The following is a 20700-nucleotide window of genomic DNA, read 5'->3' as shown; positions in this document are numbered from 1 at the left end:
CTTCCCTTCTGGGGTAGATGGACTCGTGGATATCACTTCAGTGAATGGCATTGTCAGTGGGGGTGATAATTCCCTTCTCATTGGAAGACTTTGCTGTGAGTATTAGAAATGCAAGTGACTTCTCTTCCCCTTCCTCCCTGTCCATGTCTCAGAGCCACCGGGAAACAGAGGCCTCATCCACGGTCACACAGGCCTGAGGGGGTGCAACTAGACTGTTGTTTCTTCAGGCCCTCAGTGCTGGACATCATCCGGGATACTCTGTGTGTGTCTTCCTCCGTCTGGTGTCCCTTCAGACCTTTCCCTAGTTTTCACAGGCTTGTTGTGTTGGCGTTCTTTGTCTGTTTGGAGACACATCCTTGATAAGCTTTGTGTTTCCACTCATTCGTCTCGCGATGTATGACCTGTCTTTTGCTTTTGTAATGAGGTCTTTCCCACAGTAGATATCTTTGATTTTGCAAAGTCCACTGTATTCTCTGGGTTTTTTTTGTGGACTGCCTTTTAGTTTTGTGTGTGAAGACTCAAAGCACGTGTCCGGTTTCTGCTCATTGTTCTTCTAGATTTGTGACAAGTTTTCATGGAAAGTTTGTCTAGGGATAACTGGAAGTGAACTCGGTGTAAGGTGTCAAGTCTCCATCTCCATTCATGTCATCCCCTGCAGTTTCCAATTCCCTGTTCCTGAGTGGTTTTGGAGACCTTGTGGAAGGTTGGTTGCATTGGAGTTTGCATTTCCACCTTGATTCGATTCACACTGTTCTGCCCTCAGGGACACTGTCAAGGGGGAGTGAGGAGCAGCCTGCATTTCCAGCAGTGACCACACGGTGGGGCGAGTGCTGCTCTCCCCTCTGGGAGCCCCAGGCCACAGGCATCCCAGTGAGGAGCCAGCTCTGTGCTCAGCTGAAAGGAGTTAGTCTCTCAGGAGCCTCGGAGCCCTTGCCTTTGGATCACCCAGGGTGGGCATTTACTGGGACAGAAAAAATTGCCCTGAATTCCATGGACGGAAGAGCCTGGCTGTGTAGAGTTGGTGAGTTGCCGTGAATCAGACACAACTGAGGACACAAAAATTCAATAGATTGAAACACATTTTGGGGGTGGGGGGGAGTGAAAGTGGGTGATGTGGGTTTTTTTGTCTTATATAATAGCCAAGGGAAATCTAGTTTAAACCTAAATTCACATAGATGGGAAAGGTATAGCTCTCCGTCACCCTATTTTAAAAAAAAAAAAACTACTAAACTTTTCTGAAAGTTTATTTAGTAGCTTCCTTGAGCAGTTTATTGTGGAGCATTTTTTTTTTTCTGTGACATTGGCCTCATTAAAAATTATGGTTTGCCTTTAGTGGATAATTTTGTTCATTGGTTTCTTAGAGAACCTTGGTAATCTTTGAGTTTCCTGGGGAGTATGGTCACATGACCTGGCCCTGGCCAATCGGTGCGTTCCACCTCCCTGGCCACTGTGATTGGCTCCGGGCTGGGGCAGTGCCCAATCGGGGCCCAGGGCCGGGCCTCACGTTGGAAGCCAGGGGAAGACGAGCTCTCGTCCTGCTGGGGTAGGGGAAGGGGTGGGGCCGGGGGAGGTCAGGCTCCAGCAGTGGGAGGGGCTTGAGGTCCGCCTGCGGCAGTTGGTGACGTTCCTGCTCCCCTCAGGGCAGAGCCGCCGGCCTGAGAATGAGGGCGCTGCTGAGCCCAGGGGCTGGGATGGCCCGTTGCTGCTGTGGTCCCAGAGCTCCACCCGAGACCTGAGGGAAGCCGTCTGCCCGTGAGTCCTCTCCCGCTTGTCTGTCAGCTTGTTTGAAGCATGCTGGGTTTTCTGCCCAGCTGGCTAAGGGGAGTCCCTGGAAATGCAAGGGTGTGGGTTTTGGCAGACTTCAGGGAAGACATGCCAGATGAGCCTGGGAGACTCCAGCTTAAGCTGGATTCAGGAGATATCTCTTCGGGCCAGCTAGTAATTGTAGGATAAGCCTAATGAGTCTTCACAGGATGAAGAGAGTAACGTGCCAAGGTAGCAATTGATGTCCTCATTCGAGAGGATGAAGCTGGTGCTCAGAGAAGGGGGGAACTTGGCCACAGCAAGGAGGTGTGCACCCAGACAGAACCCCCCAGATCCGGCCATTGGAGCTCAGGGAGGCCACTGGTGTGGCTTGTCCCTGTGGCAGGGCCCGAGGCAGGCAGCCCACCCTGATTCCTGCGGGGGCCTGACTTGGGAAGTGCCATCTGGTAGCTTTGAGACTCACCAAACCAAATTGCACTGGAGAGAGGAGGGACACCTTCCTTCATCCACCCCCCACCCCCGCCGGATTCCCACATACCCTGACCCCTTTCTCTCGATTTCGGAGCCATTTCCAGAGTCCCGCTCATATGACCTCATTTGAAGTGCACTGTGGACAGGCTGCCATCTGCAGCTGCTACCACAGCAGCCAAGGGCTTTAGCTCCCGACTACCTCCCTTCCTTTGGAACTTGGGGGCCCTCTACTCCCCACTTGCACACCACAGACCTTTGCTGAGGATTGTGGGGACCCTCACTCAGTTTGCAGCACGTTGTAGCCATCCCTGTCCTCCCTTGAAACTCAGCTTGTGAGCTCCTTTGGAGCAGCGTGGCCCACCTGGCTGCAACGGAAGAGACACAGCTGACAGTGAAACAACAGCTTAGATCTGAGAGCCGGAAAGCTCTGTCAAAAGGGACCTCCCTCTTCACACCGTAGAGGCTGTAGGAGCCGCCAGGCTTTCGGAACCAGTGCTGGGGCCAAAATGACTCCACAGCTGTTTTCCTTCCTGGGGAGGGTTCTGGCTCGAGCGGGAATGGCTCAAGTCTCCTAAGGTTCTGAAAGCCCACTGTGTGCAGATTCACGGTACACAGAGAGGAAAAGGTGGAGTCCTAGCCTGGAGGTGGTCACAGCTCACGGATGAGCCAGGCAGGCAGGCAGGCAGGGCATGAGAACACCTGAGCTGCCTTCATGAGTGAATGGTGTGGGGGCAGAGGAAGAGAAGCCGGTCTGCTCCCTCGTGTGGTGCCCAGGGCAGGTTGTCCCCAGAGGAAACCCTTACGACGGTGAGGACTATCACTGCTGTTTCCCAAGGGGTTCCGTCGGTGCGTGTCTTCCCCGGAGCGGTCAGGCCGTCTCTCAAGTACACTGGCCATGGGCATTGCCTCTCCTTGGAACTTCCCATGTGTTTCTCTTTTTTATGGAACAGTGATTTTCTAGAGTGGTTCTGGGCCACAAGGATGTTGGGTCATTTTCTAGCCTTCTGTCATGAAGAACGCTTTCCTGGGCATGGGGGTGGTTTGTTGTTCCAGCTCCCTTTCTTGGCTTCTTTTGGGAGCTGGTGCAACAAGAGGAGCTCAGCCTCTGCCTTCTGGCTGAGATGTCACCCTTCAAACAGCAATGCCTGCCTGGAGATAATGATGGCAGTTGCCAAAAGGGCTTCGTTTGGCACATGGTATCTTGAAAGGACGTACACCGTCCTTTCAGCTATCAAAGGCTAGTTCAAATGACATAAAAATGAGAACTCTCCAATGGAGTCTTACAGTAGGTGGAGAGTCCGAAAAACACTCCTTCAGTCATTTCGCTGAGAGTCACTGATTGGGGACACCAAGAATATAGGAAGGAATGCAGAAAGAAAAGATGAAATTGTGTTCAGGATCGGGGGGAGGGATGAACAGGGCGTGCTTGCCTTGAATCCAGGCTTTGTTGGGGAGTGGGGCATAAAGATGGAACGGGTCTGAAACTACAAAGTGGTGATGGTAACACAGTATCACCAGGGTTACACAACAGTGTTCCCAGATTGCAACAATGATGAAAAAGTTTACTAATCCCAACTTAACCAACAAAAATCCAGGAAACCATACAAAAAATAAAACATCACCAGAAAGGTGGAAACAAACCACATGCAAAGCAGTTCAGGGGAAAGGAACTCCATGTCCCCTGGGGGCAGACCGAGTTGCCGGCATCCACGGTGAGCAGACAGGGATGGAGGCTGCAGAGCCGACCGCTCCCCTGGACGTGGTGTTTCCGGTAAGGGCTCTGGGTCTCTGTCCAGAGCGGGGGCTCTTTCTCCCTGCAGGGCTGGGTGAGTCATCGTGGGCGTCTGGGTGTTGCACGGGAGCCAGGGCAGGCTCTCCCTGCCGAGGCGGTGACTCTTCCTCTGCCTCGGGTTCTCTTGCCAAAGCCCGAGCAGGTAGAGGTGCACGTGGAGGTGGAGGTTCTCGCTGAGGGGGTGGGACATCAGTGCCTGGGGCTGGGGGTCCTGCAGGCACGGAGATCCGATCTGCCCGGTGTGCTGGCCAGTACCCAGCTGGCCTGGTGTCTCTGCGAGGGCAAGTCTCGCTTCTCCATCTGCCCTCGGTGGATCCCTGGGTCCTGCACCTGGAGCCACCACCTGTGTGGGGACAGGTCTGGGAAGTGGAGCCTGGTTCCAGTTGGAGGCCAGTGCTAGAGCTGGGGGAGAAGCAAAGTTTGCCCACAGGCCAGCCTTGGCATGTGCGTACCCCGGGACAGAAACCTTCCAAGAGGTTCCCAAAGAATACCCAGCGTCAGATGTCTTTTGGGACTGAAGTGTGCAAGATGGGGGGCGGGGGGTGTGAGGCCAGCGCTTGCTGCAGGCCCAGCAGCAGCTTTCGAGGACTCGTCCCTGTGTAGCTCAGCACCCCTCCCCACACACTCCCGTGCACCAGCCCCAGCGTCCTCACCTCTGTGCTGTGGCGTGCTGGGCTCCAGGTCCTCCTGGTGCCTCAGAGGCCGGGGTTCTCTGGACTCTGGGTCGGAGCCGGGTGTGCTGAGCTCCGTGGAAGCCTCAGACTGGGCCGCCGGCTGTATCCTGGGCGGTGTCTCGGCAGCAGGCCTTCCCCACCTCCGCGTCTCCCCCGGTGGGGCTGATGCCTCCGTGGGCACGCTGACCTGGAGCCTGCACTGGGCCTCACGGGCGGGCGGGTGGTGCTCCGACCCCTCCCTCTGGGAGCTGGATGGGGTGTCCCCGTCCTCGGCCTCATCACGTGGGAAGCTCTGCAACGACAGTGACCGTCAGCCAGCCATGCTGGGAGTTTTCCGAGCTGGGCCTGGCCAGTGGAGCCGCTGCTTCTGCCTGCTCGAACTTCTCTTCCCAGAAGGGTCAGAGACGTGTGTCTGCTCAGATCCCCACCCGGGAGGAAAGAGACCCATCTGAGGGTGTGAGGTCAGCCTGGCCGGTCGGCGCTGCCCACACTCTCCCCATCCCGCCCAGCCTGCTCTCCCCTGGGGTGTGGACACAACTTGTCCACAGGCTTCTGACCCCACATCCGCCTGGGCTTCCTTGAGGGAGACACAGCCCGAGAAACCCGCATCCCCACACACAGGCAAAGGACCCGGTGTTTCCGGGTGGCATGGGAGAGGTGGCCTGGCCCGGCCTGGGGCTCCCCGTGTTACCTTTCTGTTTCTCCGGGCAAAGGGCCAGAGGCCTCTCGGGGGTGTCCTGAGCCAACGTCGACAGGGTGCCCACGCACACTGCCTGTGAGCTCTCCTGAGGCCCCGGCCTCTGGGCAGGGGCAAACAGCAGAACATCTTGGCAGCAAGTGATCTGGCTGGGGGCTCCTCTCCGCTCTGGAGGCCTGGATACCCGGATTGCGGGTTCTGTTGGGTTCTGTTGCCGGCAGGTGACATCATTTCCTGGGGTTCGTGCTGAGGTCCCTTCCTCAAAACTTCCCAAGGGAATCTCTGGGTTTCTGACTGCTCGACCACCCCCCTTAGGCCATGTGCAGGCACAATGACACCCACACGGCCCAGCCCACAGCCCTGGGGAGGCCTGGGTTCAGCCAGGGCCTGAGCTCCGAGGACCATGCTGCTCTCAGACCAGGCTCCTTCTTCTCATAAGTGGTGTGGCCCTGGACAAGCATATGCCCCTCAGGGTTGCCCCAGTCTCTCCATCTGCAGAGTGGGGGTCATTCTCCCATCTGCTTCCTAGGTCTGTCGGCCTACGAGCAGCTCCATGCCTTTCCACCTGGGGCCGATATCACGTGGAGCTCGTGCGCTGAGACTTCAGAAAGAAAGATTCCATCCAGGGCTGACACAGCACAGAATGGGGCAGAACGAGGCCTGGATGCGCCGTGGAACCCAGGAAAAGGCACTCCCCCTCCTGACTGTTTTGAGACCCCGCATCCAAGTTGGAGGACCGAAAGGAAGACTCGAAGGTCTCCCTCTCTTATAGAAAAGAGTAGCCAACTTTCTGGTCCTCTGTTTCCATTGAGATTCTGTTCAAGGGTCCCAGCTCGGCTTCTGCGGGTGGCTGAGCTTCTAATGGCTCCCTGCGTTCTTGTCTTTTCCTCTCCAAACCTTCCGTCCTTTTCCCCCTTCTGGGGTGGAAGGGCGCTGTCATTGCTTCTACCTTCGAGACAGATTGAGGAAAAGTCTGGACCATCGACTCCTTTCCTCTCTTTGGTTCCGTGTCTCTCTCTGGCTGTGTCCCTCTCTTTTCCTTTCTCAATTCCGTCTGTGTCTTCCTCTTTCTCTCTCGTGTGTGGATGGATGGATGGATGCTAGGGATGCACATGTATATGATTAGATGAGGGTTATGTTTTAGGGATAGGTTAGAGGGAGAGAAAGGCTTTAGGTCAGAGTTGGTCATGGGGGAAGGGTCAAGGGTGGTGGTGGTGTTTCTTGGAATCTGAGTGCTGTGCATTCTTCGTCTCTTTCCATATGAACCCCTTCTCAGATACACCACTTGCAAGGAGTCTCTCGTGTTCCGTTTCCTATCTTTTGCATTTGTGAATGCTTAGCTTCTCCGTTGTGAAGAGGTTCCATTGGATGGAAACCCAGTGGTGTACTTCGTTTACCTCTTTCCCTTACTTGAAGAGACCCATTTCGACCTCCGCCCAGCAAATGGCAAGGAGACTCTGATGTTAAGGAGCCTTTGACCTACGCTTCTTTCTAGCTATCTCATGACATCAGTCTTTAGGGTGAGGTTTTTCCCCGATATTGAGGTGGTATGAGATCAAAACCAATAGCGTTCTTCAGATGTAGCTGTCTGGTTTTCCCATGGACATTGATTGAAGAGGCTTTCTTGTTCCCATTTGGATATTCTCCCCGTCTGTGTCAGAGATGAGTTGACCATGGATGCTGGGGTTTGTTTCTGGACCCTCAAATTTATTCCATCGATCTGGATCTGTGTGTGTTGTTGTATTCCCAATAGCATACTGTCCTGCTGCTGCTGCTGCGGCTAAGTCACTTCAGTCGTGTCTGACTCTGCATGACCCCGTGGCCTGCAGCCTACCAGGCTCCTCCGTCCAGGACATTTTCCAGGCAAGAGTACTGGAGTGGGTCGCCATTGCCTCCTCCGATACTCTCCTGAGGATCCTAGTTTGGTCGTCTAATTTCCTTTCACACAACCTTGGATGTCCGTATCGGGGCTTTTTCGTCGGATTGTATTGACAATGTAGGCTCTTTTCTGTTTCCGTACCCCTTTTGCAATTCTTTGTTCGGTGCGAAAATGCATTGGCATTTTGGGAGGAATAGCATGGAAGCTGTGGATTGCCATGTGGGGCTGTGACATGATTTTCCCAATAGGAATTCTTTCAAGCCCTGAGCACAGCTTCTCTTTCCAGTGATTGGTGTGGGCTTGATCTTCCTCCTTCCATCTCTCGCCGTTTTGTGAGAACAGGTCCATCCTTCCCTTCTGGGGTAGATGGACTCGTGGATATCACTTCAGTGAATGGCATTGTCAGTGGGGGTGATAATTCCCTTCTCATTGGAAGACTTTGCTGTGAGTATTAGAAATGCAAGTGACTTCTCTTCCCCTTCCTCCCTGTCCATGTCTCAGAGCCACCGGGAAACAGAGGCCTCATCCACGGTCACACAGGCCTGAGGGGGTGCAACTAGACTGTTGTTTCTTCAGGCCCTCAGTGCTGGACATCATCCGGGATACTCTGTGTGTGTCTTCCTCCGTCTGGTGTCCCTTCAGACCTTTCCCTAGTTTTCACAGGCTTGTTGTGTTGGCGTTCTTTGTCTGTTTGGAGACACATCCTTGATAAGCTTTGTGTTTCCACTCATTCGACTCGCGATGTATGACCTGTCTTTTGCTTTTGTAATGAGGTCTTTCCCACAGTAGATATCTTTGATTTTGCAAAGTCCACTGTATTCTCTGGGTTTTTTTTGTGGACTGCCTTTTAGTTTTGTGTGTGAAGACTCAAAGCACGTGTCCGGTTTCTGCTCATTGTTCTTCTAGATTTGTGACAAGTTTTCATGGAAAGTTTGTCTAGGGATAACTGGAAGTGAACTCGGTGTAAGGTGTCAAGTCTCCATCTCCATTCATGTCATCCCCTGCAGTTTCCAATTCCCTGTTCCTGAGTGGTTTTGGAGATCTTGTGGGAAGGTTGGTTGCATTGGAGTTTGCATTTCCACCTTCATTCGATTCACACTGTTCTGCCCTCAGGGACACTGTCAAGGGGGAGTGAGGAGCAGCCTGCACTTCCAGCAGTGACCACACGGTGGGGCGAGTGCTGCTCTCCCCTCTGGGAGCCCCAGGCCACAGGCATCCCAGTGAGGAGCCAGCTCTGTGCTCAGCTGAAAGGAGTTAGTCTCTCAGGAGCCTCGGAGCCCTTGCCTTTGGATCACCCAGGGTGGGCATTTACTGGGACAGAAAAAATTGCCCTGAATTCCATGGACGGAAGAGCCTGGCTGTGTAGAGTTGGTGAGTTGCCGTGAATCAGACACAACTGAGGACACAAAAATTCAATAGATTGAAACACATTTTGGGGGTGGGGGGGAGTGAAAGTGGGTGATGTGGGTTTTTTTGTCTTATATAATAGCCAAGGGAAATCTAGTTTAAACCTAAATTCACATAGATGGGAAAGGTATAGCTCTCCGTCACCCTATTTTAAAAAAAAAAAAACTACTAAACTTTTCTGAAAGTTTATTTAGTAGCTTCCTTGAGCAGTTTATTGTGGAGCATTTTTTTTTTTCTGTGACATTGGCCTCATTAAAAATTATGGTTTGCCTTTAGTGGATAATTTTGTTCATTGGTTTCTTAGAGAACCTTGGTAATCTTTGAGTTTCCTGGGGAGTATGGTCACATGACCTGGCCCTGGCCAATCGGTGCGTTCCACCTCCCTGGCCACTGTGATTGGCTCCGGGCTGGGGCAGTGCCCAATCGGGGCCCAGGGCCGGGCCTCACGTTGGAAGCCAGGGGAAGACGAGCTCTCGTCCTGCTGGGGTAGGGGAAGGGGTGGGGCCGGGGGAGGTCAGGCTCCAGCAGTGGGAGGGGCTTGAGGTCCGCCTGCGGCAGTTGGTGACGTTCCTGCTCCCCTCAGGGCAGAGCCGCCGGCCTGAGAATGAGGGCGCTGCTGAGCCCAGGGGCTGGGATGGCCCGTTGCTGCTGTGGTCCCAGAGCTCCACCCGAGACCTGAGGGAAGCCGTCTGCCCGTGAGTCCTCTCCCGCTTGTCTGTCAGCTTGTTTGAAGCATGCTGGGTTTTCTGCCCAGCTGGCTAAGGGGAGTCCCTGGAAATGCAAGGGTGTGGGTTTTGGCAGACTTCAGGGAAGACATGCCAGATGAGCCTGGGAGACTCCAGCTTAAGCTGGATTCAGGAGATATCTCTTCGGGCCAGCTAGTAATTGTAGGATAAGCCTAATGAGTCTTCACAGGATGAAGAGAGTAACGTGCCAAGGTAGCAATTGATGTCCTCATTCGAGAGGATGAAGCTGGTGCTCAGAGAAGGGGGGAACTTGGCCACAGCAAGGAGGTGTGCACCCAGACAGAACCCCCCAGATCCGGCCATTGGAGCTCAGGGAGGCCACTGGTGTGGCTTGTCCCTGTGGCAGGGCCCGAGGCAGGCAGCCCACCCTGATTCCTGCGGGGGCCTGACTTGGGAAGTGCCATCTGGTAGCTTTGAGACTCACCAAACCAAATTGCACTGGAGAGAGGAGGGACACCTTCCTTCATCCACCCCCCACCCCCGCCGGATTCCCACATACCCTGACCCCTTTCTCTCGATTTCGGAGCCATTTCCAGAGTCCCGCTCATATGACCTCATTTGAAGTGCACTGTGGACGGGCTGCCATCTGCAGCTGCTACCACAGCAGCCAAGGGCTTTAGCTCCCGACTACCTCCCTTCCTTTGGAACTTGGGGGCCCTCTACTCCCCACTTGCACACCACAGACCTTTGCTGAGGATTGTGGGGACCCTCACTCAGTTTGCAGCACGTTGTAGCCATCCCTGTCCTCCCTTGAAACTCAGCTTGTGAGCTCCTTTGGAGCAGCGTGGCCCACCTGGCTGCAACGGAAGAGACACAGCTGACAGTGAAACAACAGCTTAGATCTGAGAGCCGGAAAGCTCTGTCAAAAGGGACCTCCCTCTTCACACCGTAGAGGCTGTAGGAGCCGCCAGGCTTTCGGAACCAGTGCTGGGGCCAAAATGACTCCACAGCTGTTTTCCTTCCTGGGGAGGGTTCTGGCTCGAGCGGGAATGGCTCAAGTCTCCTAAGGTTCTGAAAGCCCACTGTGTGCAGATTCACGGTACACAGAGAGGAAAAGGTGGAGTCCTAGCCTGGAGGTGGTCACAGCTCACGGATGAGCCAGGCAGGCAGGCAGGCAGGGCATGAGAACACCTGAGCTGCCTTCATGAGTGAATGGTGTGGGGGCAGAGGAAGAGAAGCCGGTCTGCTCCCTCGTGTGGTGCCCAGGGCAGGTTGTCCCCAGAGGAAACCCTTACGACGGTGAGGACTATCACTGCTGTTTCCCAAGGGGTTCCGTCGGTGCGTGTCTTCCCCGGAGCGGTCAGGCCGTCTCTCAAGTACACTGGCCATGGGCATTGCCTCTCCTTGGAACTTCCCATGTGTTTCTCTTTTTTATGGAACAGTGATTTTCTAGAGTGGTTCTGGGCCACAAGGATGTTGGGTCATTTTCTAGCCTTCTGTCATGAAGAACGCTTTCCTGGGCATGGGGGTGGTTTGTTGTTCCAGCTCCCTTTCTTGGCTTCTTTTGGGAGCTGGTGCAACAAGAGGAGCTCAGCCTCTGCCTTCTGGCTGAGATGTCACCCTTCAAACAGCAATGCCTGCCTGGAGATAATGATGGCAGTTGCCAAAAGGGCTTCGTTTGGCACATGGTATCTTGAAAGGACGTACACCGTCCTTTCAGCTATCAAAGGCTAGTTCAAATGACATAAAAATGAGAACTCTCCAATGGAGTCTTACAGTAGGTGGAGAGTCCAAAAAACACTCCTTCAGTCATTTCGCTGAGAGTCACTGATTGGGGACACCAAGAATATAGGAAGGAATGCAGAAAGAAAAGATGAAATTGTGTTCAGGATCGGGGGGAGGGATGAACAGGGCGTGCTTGCCTTGAATCCAGGCTTTGTTGGGGGGTGGGGCATAAAGATGGAACGGGTCTGAAACTACAAAGTGGTGATGGTAACACAGTATCACCAGAGTTACACAACAGTGTTCCCAGATTGCAACAATGATGAAAAAGTTTACTAATCCCAACTTAACCAACAAAAATACAGGAAACCATACAAAAAATAAAACATCACCAGAAAGGTGGAAACAAACCACATGCAAAGCAGTTCAGGGGAAAGGAACTCCATGTCCCCTGGGGGCAGACCGAGTTGCCGGCATCCACGGTGAGCAGACAGGGATGGAGGCTGCAGAGCCGACCGCTCCCCTGGACGTGGTGTTTCCGGTAAGGGCTCTGGGTCTCTGTCCAGAGCGGGGGCTCTTTCTCCCTGCAGGGCTGGGTGAGTCATCGTGGGCGTCTGGGTGTTGCACGGGAGCCAGGGCAGGCTCTCCCTGCCGAGGCGGTGACTCTTCCTCTGCCTCGGGTTCTCTTGCCAAAGCCCGAGCAGGTAGAGGTGCACGTGGAGGTGGAGGTTCTCGCTGAGGGGGTGGGACATCAGTGCCTGGGGCTGGGGGTCCTGCAGGCACGGAGATCCGATCTGCCCGGTGTGCTGGCCAGTACCCAGCTGGCCTGGTGTCTCTGCGAGGGCAAGTCTCGCTTCTCCATCTGCCCTCGGTGGATCCCTGGGTCCTGCACCTGGAGCCACCACCTGTGTGGGGACAGGTCTGGGAAGTGGAGCCTGGTTCCAGTTGGAGGCCAGTGCTAGAGCTGGGGGAGAAGCAAAGTTTGCCCACAGGCCAGCCTTGGCATGTGCGTACCCCGGGACAGAAACCTTCCAAGAGGTTCCCAAAGAATACCCAGCGTCAGATGTCTTTTGGGACTGAAGTGTGCAAGATGGGGGGCGGGGGGTGTGAGGCCAGCGCTTGCTGCAGGCCCAGCAGCAGCTTTCGAGGACTCGTCCCTGTGTAGCTCAGCACCCCTCCCCACACACTCCCGTGCACCAGCCCCAGCGTCCTCACCTCTGTGCTCTGGCGTGCTGGGCTCCAGGTCCTCCTGGTGCCTCAGAGGCCAGGGTTCTCTGGACTCTGGGTCGGAGCCGGGTGTGCTGAGCTCCGTGGAAGCCTCAGACTGGGCCGCCGGCTGTATCCTGGGCGGTGTCTCGGCAGCAGGCCTTCCCCACCTCCGCGTCTCCCCCGGTGGGGCTGATGCCTCCGTGGGCACGCTGACCTGGAGCCTGCACTGGGCCTCACGGGCGGGCGGGTGGTGCTCCGACCCCTCCCTCTGGGAGCTGGATGGGGTGTCCCCGTCCTCGGCCTCATCACGTGGGAAGCTCTGCAACGACAGTGACCGTCAGCCAGCCATGCTGGGAGTTTTCCGAGCTGGGCCTGGCCAGTGGAGCCGCTGCTTCTGCCTGCTCGAACTTCTCTTCCCAGAAGGGTCAGAGACGTGTGTCTGCTCAGATCCCCACCCGGGAGGAAAGAGACCCATCTGAGGGTGTGAGGTCAGCCTGGCCGGTCGGCGCTGCCCACACTCTCCCCATCCCGCCCAGCCTGCTCTCCCCTGGGGTGTGGACACAACTTGTCCACAGGCTTCTGACCCCACATCCGCCTGGGCTTCCTTGAGGGAGACACAGCCCGAGAAACCCGCATCCCCACACACAGGCAAAGGACCCGGTGTTTCCGGGTGGCATGGGAGAGGTGGCCTGGCCCGGCCTGGGGCTCCCCGTGTTACCTTTCTGTTTCTCCGGGCAAAGGGCCAGAGGCCTCTCGGGGGTGTCCTGAGCCAACGTCGACAGGGTGCCCACGCACACTGCCTGTGAGCTCTCCTGAGGCCCCGGCCTCTGGGCAGGGGCAAACAGCAGAACATCTTGGCAGCAAGTGATCTGGCTGGGGGCTCCTCTCCGCTCTGGAGGCCTGGATACCCGGATTGCGGGTTCTGTTGGGTTCTGTTGCCGGCAGGTGACATCATTTCCTGGGGTTCGTGCTGAGGTCCCTTCCTCAAAACTTCCCAAGGGAATCTCTGGGTTTCTGACTGCTCGACCACCCCCCTTAGGCCATGTGCAGGCACAATGACACCCACACGGCCCAGCCCACAGCCCTGGGGAGGCCTGGGTTCAGCCAGGGCCTGAGCTCCGAGGACCATGCTGCTCTCAGACCAGGCTCCTTCTTCTCATAAGTGGTGTGGCCCTGGACAAGCATATGCCCCTCAGGGTTGCCCCAGTCTCTCCATCTGCAGAGTGGGGGTCATTCTCCCATCTGCTTCCTAGGTCTGTCGGCCTACGAGCAGCTCCATGCCTTTCCACCTGGGGCCGATATCACGTGGAGCTCGTGCGCTGAGACTTCAGAAAGAAAGATTCCATCCAGGGCTGACACAGCACAGAATGGGGCAGAACGAGGCCTGGATGCGCCGTGGAACCCAGGAAAAGGCACTCCCCCTCCTGACTGTTTTGAGACCCCGCATCCAAGTTGGAGGACCGAAAGGAAGACTCGAAGGTCTCCCTCTCTTATAGAAAAGAGTAGCCAACTTTCTGGTCCTCTGTTTCCATTGAGATTCTGTTCAAGGGTCCCAGCTCGGCTTCTGCGGGTGGCTGAGCTTCTAATGGCTCCCTGCGTTCTTGTCTTTTCCTCTCCAAACCTTCCGTCCTTTTCCCCCTTCTGGGGTGGAAGGGCGCTGTCATTGCTTCTACCTTCGAGACAGATTGAGGAAAAGTCTGGACCATCGACTCCTTTCCTCTCTTTGGTTCCGTGTCTCTCTCTGGCTGTGTCCCTCTCTTTTCCTTTCTCAATTCCGTCTGTGTCTTCCTCTTTCTCTCTCGTGTGTGGATGGATGGATGGATGCTAGGGATGCACATGTATATGATTAGATGAGGGTTATGTTTTAGGGATAGGTTAGAGGGAGAGAAAGGCTTTAGGTCAGAGTTGGTCATGGGGGAAGGGTCAAGGGTGGTGGTGGTGTTTCTTGGAATCTGAGTGCTGTGCATTCTTCGTCTCTTTCCATATGAACCCCTTCTCAGATACACCACTTGCAAGGAGTCTCTCGTGTTCCGTTTCCTATCTTTTGCATTTGTGAATGCTTAGCTTCTCCGTTGTGAAGAGGTTCCATTGGATGGAAACCCAGTGGTGTACTTCGTTTACCTCTTTCCCTTACTTGAAGAGACCCATTTCGACCTCCGCCCAGCAAATGGCAAGGAGACTCTGATGTTAAGGAGCCTTTGACCTACGCTTCTTTCTAGCTATCTCATGACATCAGTCTTTAGGGTGAGGTTTTTCCCCGATATTGAGGTGGTATGAGATCAAACCCAATAGCGTTCTTCAGATGTAGCTGTCTGGTTTTCCCATGGACATTGATTGAAGAGGCTTTCTTGTTCCCATTTGGATATTCTCCCCGTCTGTGTCAGAGATGAGTTGACCATGGATGCTGGGGTTTGTTTCTGGACCCTCAACTTTATTCCATCGATCTGGATCTGTGTGTGTTGTTGTATTCCCAATAGCATACTGTCCTGCTGCTGCTGCTGCGGCTAAGTCACTTCAGTCGTGTCTGACTCTGCATGACCCCGTGGCCTGCAGCCTACCAGGCTCCTCCGTCCAGGACATTTTCCAGGCAAGAGTACTGGAGTGGGTCGCCATTGCCTCCTCCGATACTCTCCTGAGGATCCTAGTTTGGTCGTCTAATTTCCTTTCACACAACCTTGGATGTCCGTATCGGGGCTTTTTCGTCGGATTGTATTGACAATGTAGGCTCTTTTCTGTTTCCGTACCCCTTTTGCAATTCTTTGTTCGGTGCGAAAATGCATTGGCATTTTGGGAGGAATAGCATGGAAGCTGTGGATTGCCATGTGGGGCTGTGACATGATTTTCCCAATAGGAATTCTTTCAAGCCCTGAGCACAGCTTCTCTTTCCAGTGATTGGTGTGGGCTTGATCTTCCTCCTTCCATCTCTCGCCGTTTTGTGAGAACAGGTCCATCCTTCCCTTCTGGGGTAGATGGACTCGTGGATATCACTTCAGTGAATGGCATTGTCAGTGGGGGTGATAATTCCCTTCTCATTGGAAGACTTTGCTGTGAGTATTAGAAATGCAAGTGACTTCTCTTCCCCTTCCTCCCTGTCCATGTCTCAGAGCCACCGGGAAACAGAGGCCTCATCCACGGTCACACAGGCCTGAGGGGGTGCAACTAGACTGTTGTTTCTTCAGGCCCTCAGTGCTGGACATCATCCGGGATACTCTGTGTGTGTCTTCCTCCGTCTGGTGTCCCTTCAGACCTTTCCCTAGTTTTCACAGGCTTGTTGTGTTGGCGTTCTTTGTCTGTTTGGAGACACATCCTTGATAAGCTTTGTGTTTCCACTCATTCGTCTCGCGATGTATGACCTGTCTTTTGCTTTTGTAATGAGGTCTTTCCCACAGTAGATATCTTTGATTTTGCAAAGTCCACTGTATTCTCTGGGTTTTTTTTGTGGACTGCCTTTTAGTTTTGTGTGTGAAGACTCAAAGCACGTGTCCGGTTTCTGCTCATTGTTCTTCTAGATTTGTGACAAGTTTTCATGGAAAGTTTGTCTAGGGATAACTGGAAGTGAACTCGGTGTAAGGTGTCAAGTCTCCATCTCCATTCATGTCATCCCCTGCAGTTTCCAATTCCCTGTTCCTGAGTGGTTTTGGAGATCTTGTGGGAAGGTTGGTTGCATTGGAGTTTGCATTTCCACCTTGATTCGATTCACACTGTTCTGCCCTCAGGGACACTGTCAAGGGGGAGTGAGGAGCAGCCTGCACTTCCAGCAGTGACCACACGGTGGGGCGAGTGCTGCTCTCCCCTCTGGGAGCCCCAGGCCACAGGCATCCCAGTGAGGAGCCAGCTCTGTGCTCAGCTGAAAGGAGTTAGTCTCTCAGGAGCCTCGGAGCCCTTGCCTTTGGATCACCCAGGGTGGGCATTTACTGGGACAGAAAAAATTGCCCTGAATTCCATGGACGGAAGAGCCTGGCTGTGTAGAGTTGGTGAGTTGCCGTGAATCAGACACAACTGAGGACACAAAAATTCAATAGATTGAAACACATTTTGGGGGTGGGGGGGAGTGAAAGTGGGTGATGTGGGTTTTTTTGTCTTATATAATAGCCAAGGGAAATCTAGTTTAAACCTAAATTCACATAGATGGGAAAGGTATAGCTCTCCGTCACCCTATTTAAAAAAAAAAAAAACTACTAAACTTTTCTCAAAGTTTATTTAGTAGCTTCCTTGAGCAGTTTATTGTGGAGCATTTTTTTTTTTCTGTGACATTGGCCTCATTAAAAATTATGGTTTGCCTTTAGTGGATAATTTTGTTCATTGGTTTCTTAGAGAACCTTGGTAATCTTTGAGTTTCCTGGGGAGTATGGTCACATGACCTGGCCCTGGCCAATCGGTGCGTTCCACCTCCCTGGCCACTGTGATTGGCTCCGGGCTGGGGCAGTGCCCAATCGGGGCCCAGGGCCGGGCCTCACGTTGGAAGCCAGGGGAAGACGAGCTCTCGTCCTGCTGGGGTAGGGGAAGGGGTGGGGCCGGGGGAGGTCAGGCTCCAGCAGTGGGAGGGGCTTGAGGTCCGCCTGCGGCAGTTGGTGACGTTCCTGCTCCCCTCAGGGCAGAGCCGCCGGCCTGAGAATGAGGGCGCTGCTGAGCCCAGGGCCTGGGATGGCCCGTTGCTGCTGTGGTCCCAGAGCTCCACACGAGACCTGAGGGAAGCCGTCTGCCCGTGAGTCCTCTCCCGCTTGTCTGTCAGCTTGTTTGAAGCATGCTGGGTTTTCTGCCCAGCTGGCTAAGGGGAGTCCCTGGAAATGCAAGGGTGTGGGTTTTGGCAGACTTCAGGGAAGACATGCCAGATGAGCCTGGGAGACTCCAGCTTAAGCTGGATTCAGGAGATATCTCTTCGGGCCAGCTAGTAATTGTAGGATAAGCCTAATGAGTCTTCACAGGATGAAGAGAGTAACGTGCCAAGGTAGCAATTGATGTCCTCATTCGAGAGGATGAAGCTGGTGCTCAGAGAAGGGGGGAACTTGGCCACAGCAAGGAGGTGTGCACCCAGACAGAACCCCCCAGATCCGGCCATTGGAGCTCAGGGAGGCCACTGGTGTGGCTTGTCCCTGTGGCAGGGCCCGAGGCAGGCAGCCCACCCTGATTCCTGCGGGGGCCTGACTTGGGAAGTGCCATCTGGTAGCTTTGAGACTCACCAAACCAAATTGCACTGGAGAGAGGAGGGACACCTTCCTTCATCCACCCCCCACCCCCGCCGGATTCCCACATACCCTGACCCCTTTCTCTCGATTTCGGAGCCATTTCCAGAGTCCCGCTCATATGACCTCATTTGAAGTGCACTGTGGACGGGCTGCCATCTGCAGCTGCTACCACAGCAGCCAAGGGCTTTAGCTCCCGACTACCTCCCTTCCTTTGGAACTTGGGGGCCCTCTACTCCCCACTTGCACACCACAGACCTTTGCTGAGGATTGTGGGGACCCTCACTCAGTTTGCAGCACGTTGTAGCCATCCCTGTCCTCCCTTGAAACTCAGCTTGTGAGCTCCTTTGGAGCAGCGTGGCCCACCTGGCTGCAACGGAAGAGACACAGCTGACAGTGAAACAACAGCTTAGATCTGAGAGCCGGAAAGCTCTGTCAAAAGGGACCTCCCTCTTCACACCGTAGAGGCTGTAGGAGCCGCCAGGCTTTCGGAACCAGTGCTGGGGCCAAAATGACTCCACAGCTGTTTTCCTTCCTGGGGAGGGTTCTGGCTCGAGTGGGAATGGCTCAAGTCTCCTAAGGTTCTGAAAGCCCACTGTGTGCAGATTCACGGTACACAGAGAGGAAAAGGTGGAGTCCTAGCCTGGAGGTGGTCACAGCTCACGGATGAGCCAGGCAGGCAGGCAGGCAGGGCATGAGAACACCTGAGCTGCCTTCATGAGTGAATGGTGTGGGGGCAGAGGAAGAGAAGCCGGTCTGCTCCCTCGTGTGGTGCCCAGGGCAGGTTGTCCCCAGAGGAAACCCTTACGACGGTGAGGACTATCACTGCTGTTTCCCAAGGGGTTCCGTCGGTGCGTGTCTTCCCCGGAGCGGTCAGGCCGTCTCTCAAGTACACTGGCCATGGGCATTGCCTCTCCTTGGAACTTCCCATGTGTTTCTCTTTTTTATGGAACAGTGATTTTCTAGAGTGGTTCTGGGCCACAAGGATGTTGGGTCATTTTCTAGCCTTCTGTCATGAAGAACGCTTTCCTGGGCATGGGGGTGGTTTGTTGTTCCAGCTCCCTTTCTTGGCTTCTTTTGGGAGCTGGTGCAACAAGAGGAGCTCAGCCTCTGCCTTCTGGCTGAGATGTCACCCTTCAAACAGCAATGCCTGCCTGGAGATAATGATGGCAGTTGCCAAAAGGGCTTCGTTTGGCACATGGTATCTTGAAAGGACGTACACCGTCCTTTCAGCTATCAAAGGCTAGTTCAAATGACATAAAAATGAGAACTCTCCAATGGAGTCTTACAGTAGGTGGAGAGTCCGAAAAACACTCCTTCAGTCATTTCGCTGAGAGTCACTGATTGGGGACACCAAGAATATAGGAAGGAATGCAGAAAGAAAAGATGAAATTGTGTTCAGGATCGGGGGGAGGGATGAACAGGGCGTGCTTGCCTTGAATCCAGGCTTTGTTGGGGGGTGGGGCATAAAGATGGAACGGGTCTGAAACTACAAAGTGGTGATGGTAACACAGTATCACCAGAGTTACACAACAGTGTTCCCAGATTGCAACAATGATGAAAAAGTTTACTAATCCCAACTTAACCAACAAAAATCCAGGAAACCATACAAAAAATAAAACATCACCAGAAAGGTGGAAACAAACCACATGCAAAGCAGTTCAGGGGAAAGGAACTCCATGTCCCCTGGGGGCAGACCGAGTTGCCGGCATCCACGGTGAGCAGACAGGGATGGAGGCTGCAGAGCCGACCGCTCCCCTGGACGTGGTGTTTCCGGTAAGGGCTCTGGGTCTCTGTCCAGAGCGGGGGCTCTTTCTCCCTGCAGGGCTGGGTGAGTCATCGTGGGCATCTGGGTGTTGCGCGGGAGCCAGGGCAGGCTCTCCCTGCCGAGGCGGTGACTCTTCCTCTGCCTCGGGTTCTCTTGCTAAAGCCCGAGCAGGTAGAGGTGCACGTGGAGGTGGAGGTTCTCGCTGAGGGGGTGGGACATCAGTGCCTGGGGCTGGGGGTCCTGCAGGCACGGAGATCCGATCTGCCCGGTGTGCTGGCCAGTACCCAGCTGGCCTGGTGTCTCTGCGAGGGCAAGTCTCGCTTCTCCATCTGCCCTCGGTGGATCCCTGGGTCCTGCACCTGGAGCCACCACCTGTGTGGGGACAGGTCTGGGAAGTGGAGCCTGGTTCCAGTTGGAGGCCAGTGCTAGAGCTGGGGGAGAAGCAAAGTTTGCCCACAGGCCAGCCTTGGCATGTGCGTACCCCGGGACAGAAACGTTCCAAGAGGTTCCCAAAGAATACCCAGCGTCAGATGTCTTTTGGGACTGAAGTGTGCAAGATGGGGGGCGGGGGGTGTGAGGCCAGCGCTTGCTGCAGGCCCAGCAGCAGCTTTCGAGGACTCGTCCCTGTGTAGCTCAGCACCCCTCCCCACACACTCCCGTGCACCAGCCCCAGCGTCCTCACCTCTGTGCTGTGGCGTGCTGGGCTCCAGGTCCTCCTGGTGCCTCAGAGGCCGGGGTTCTCTGGACTCTGGGTCGGAGCCGGGTGTGCTGAGCTCCGTGGAAGCCTCAGACTGGGCCGCCGGCTGTATCCTGGGCGGTGTCTCGGCAGCAGGCCTTCCCCACCTCCGCGTCTCCCCCGGTGGGGCTGATGCCTCCGTGGGCACGCTGACCTGGAGCCTGCACTGGGCCTCACGGGCGGGCGGGTGGTGCTCCGACCCCTCCCTCTGGGAGCTGGATGGGGTGTCCCCGTCCTCGGCCTCATCACGTGGGAAGCTCTGCAACGACAGTGACCGTCAGCCAGCCATGCTGGGAGTTTTCCGAGCTGGGCCTGGCCAGTGGAGCCGCTGCTTCTGCCTGCTCGAACTTCTCTTCCCAGAAGGGTCAGAGACGTGTGTCTGCTCAGATCCCCACCCGGGAGGAAAGAGACCCATCTGAGGGTGTGAGGTCAGCCTGGCCGGTCGGCGCTGCCCACACTCTCCCCATCCCGCCCAGCCTGCTCTCCCCTGGGGTGTGGACACAACTTGTCCACAGGCTTCTGACCCCACATCCGCCTGGGCTTCCTTGAGGGAGACACAGCCCGAGAAACCCGCATCCCCACACACAGGCAAAGGACCCGGTGTTTCCGGGTGGCATGGGAGAGGTGGCCTGGCCCGGCCTGGGGCTCCCCGTGTTACCTTTCTGTTTCTCCGGGCAAAGGGCCAGAGGCCTCTCGGGGGTGTCCTGAGCCA

General features: G+C 55.0%; 2 protein-coding genes and 1 long non-coding RNA gene across 3 annotated transcripts in view; 1 reads left to right on the top strand and 2 right to left on the bottom strand.

Annotated features, from left to right (window-relative positions):
• Positions 1–752: 752 nt before the first annotated feature.
• LOC145527623 (uncharacterized) lies at positions 753–19079 on the top strand. The gene is made up of 7 exons (XR_014069788.1): positions 753–1021; positions 1641–1752; positions 5928–6153; positions 8391–8648; positions 9268–13780; positions 16018–16275; positions 16895–19079. It is a non-coding gene; the product is annotated as an uncharacterized LOC145527623 (long non-coding RNA).
• Positions 3777–20700, bottom strand: part of LOC145527590 (uncharacterized) — a 123839-nt gene continuing 106915 nt past the window's right edge. Inside the window, exons 2-3 of the mRNA XM_081545705.1 lie at positions 4681–4993; positions 3777–4370 (exon numbers count right to left, since the gene is read on the bottom strand). Of these exons, the coding sequence (XP_081401831.1) occupies positions 3892–4370; positions 4681–4993 (792 nt within the window). The 3' untranslated portion in view covers positions 3777–3891. The remainder of the gene's footprint in view (positions 4371–4680; positions 4994–20700) is intronic.
• On the bottom strand, positions 11404–13189 carry LOC145527589 (uncharacterized). The gene is made up of 3 exons (XM_081545704.1): positions 13020–13189; positions 12308–12620; positions 11404–11997 (listed from the first exon to the last, which is right to left on the bottom strand). Exons 1-3 carry the CDS (start codon positions 13152–13154, stop codon positions 11519–11521), a joined length of 927 nt encoding a protein of 308 aa, XP_081401830.1. The 5' UTR covers positions 13155–13189; the 3' UTR covers positions 11404–11518.

Source organism: Giraffa tippelskirchi, chromosome 11, assembly GCF_054371585.1.
Source record: "Giraffa tippelskirchi isolate mGirTip1 chromosome 11, T2T-mGirTip1v1.2.pri, whole genome shotgun sequence".
Taxonomy (NCBI): Eukaryota; Metazoa; Chordata; class Mammalia; order Artiodactyla; family Giraffidae; genus Giraffa; species Giraffa tippelskirchi.
Note: the sequence above shows the minus strand (reverse complement) of the source record. Positions and strands in the feature narration are given on the sequence as shown.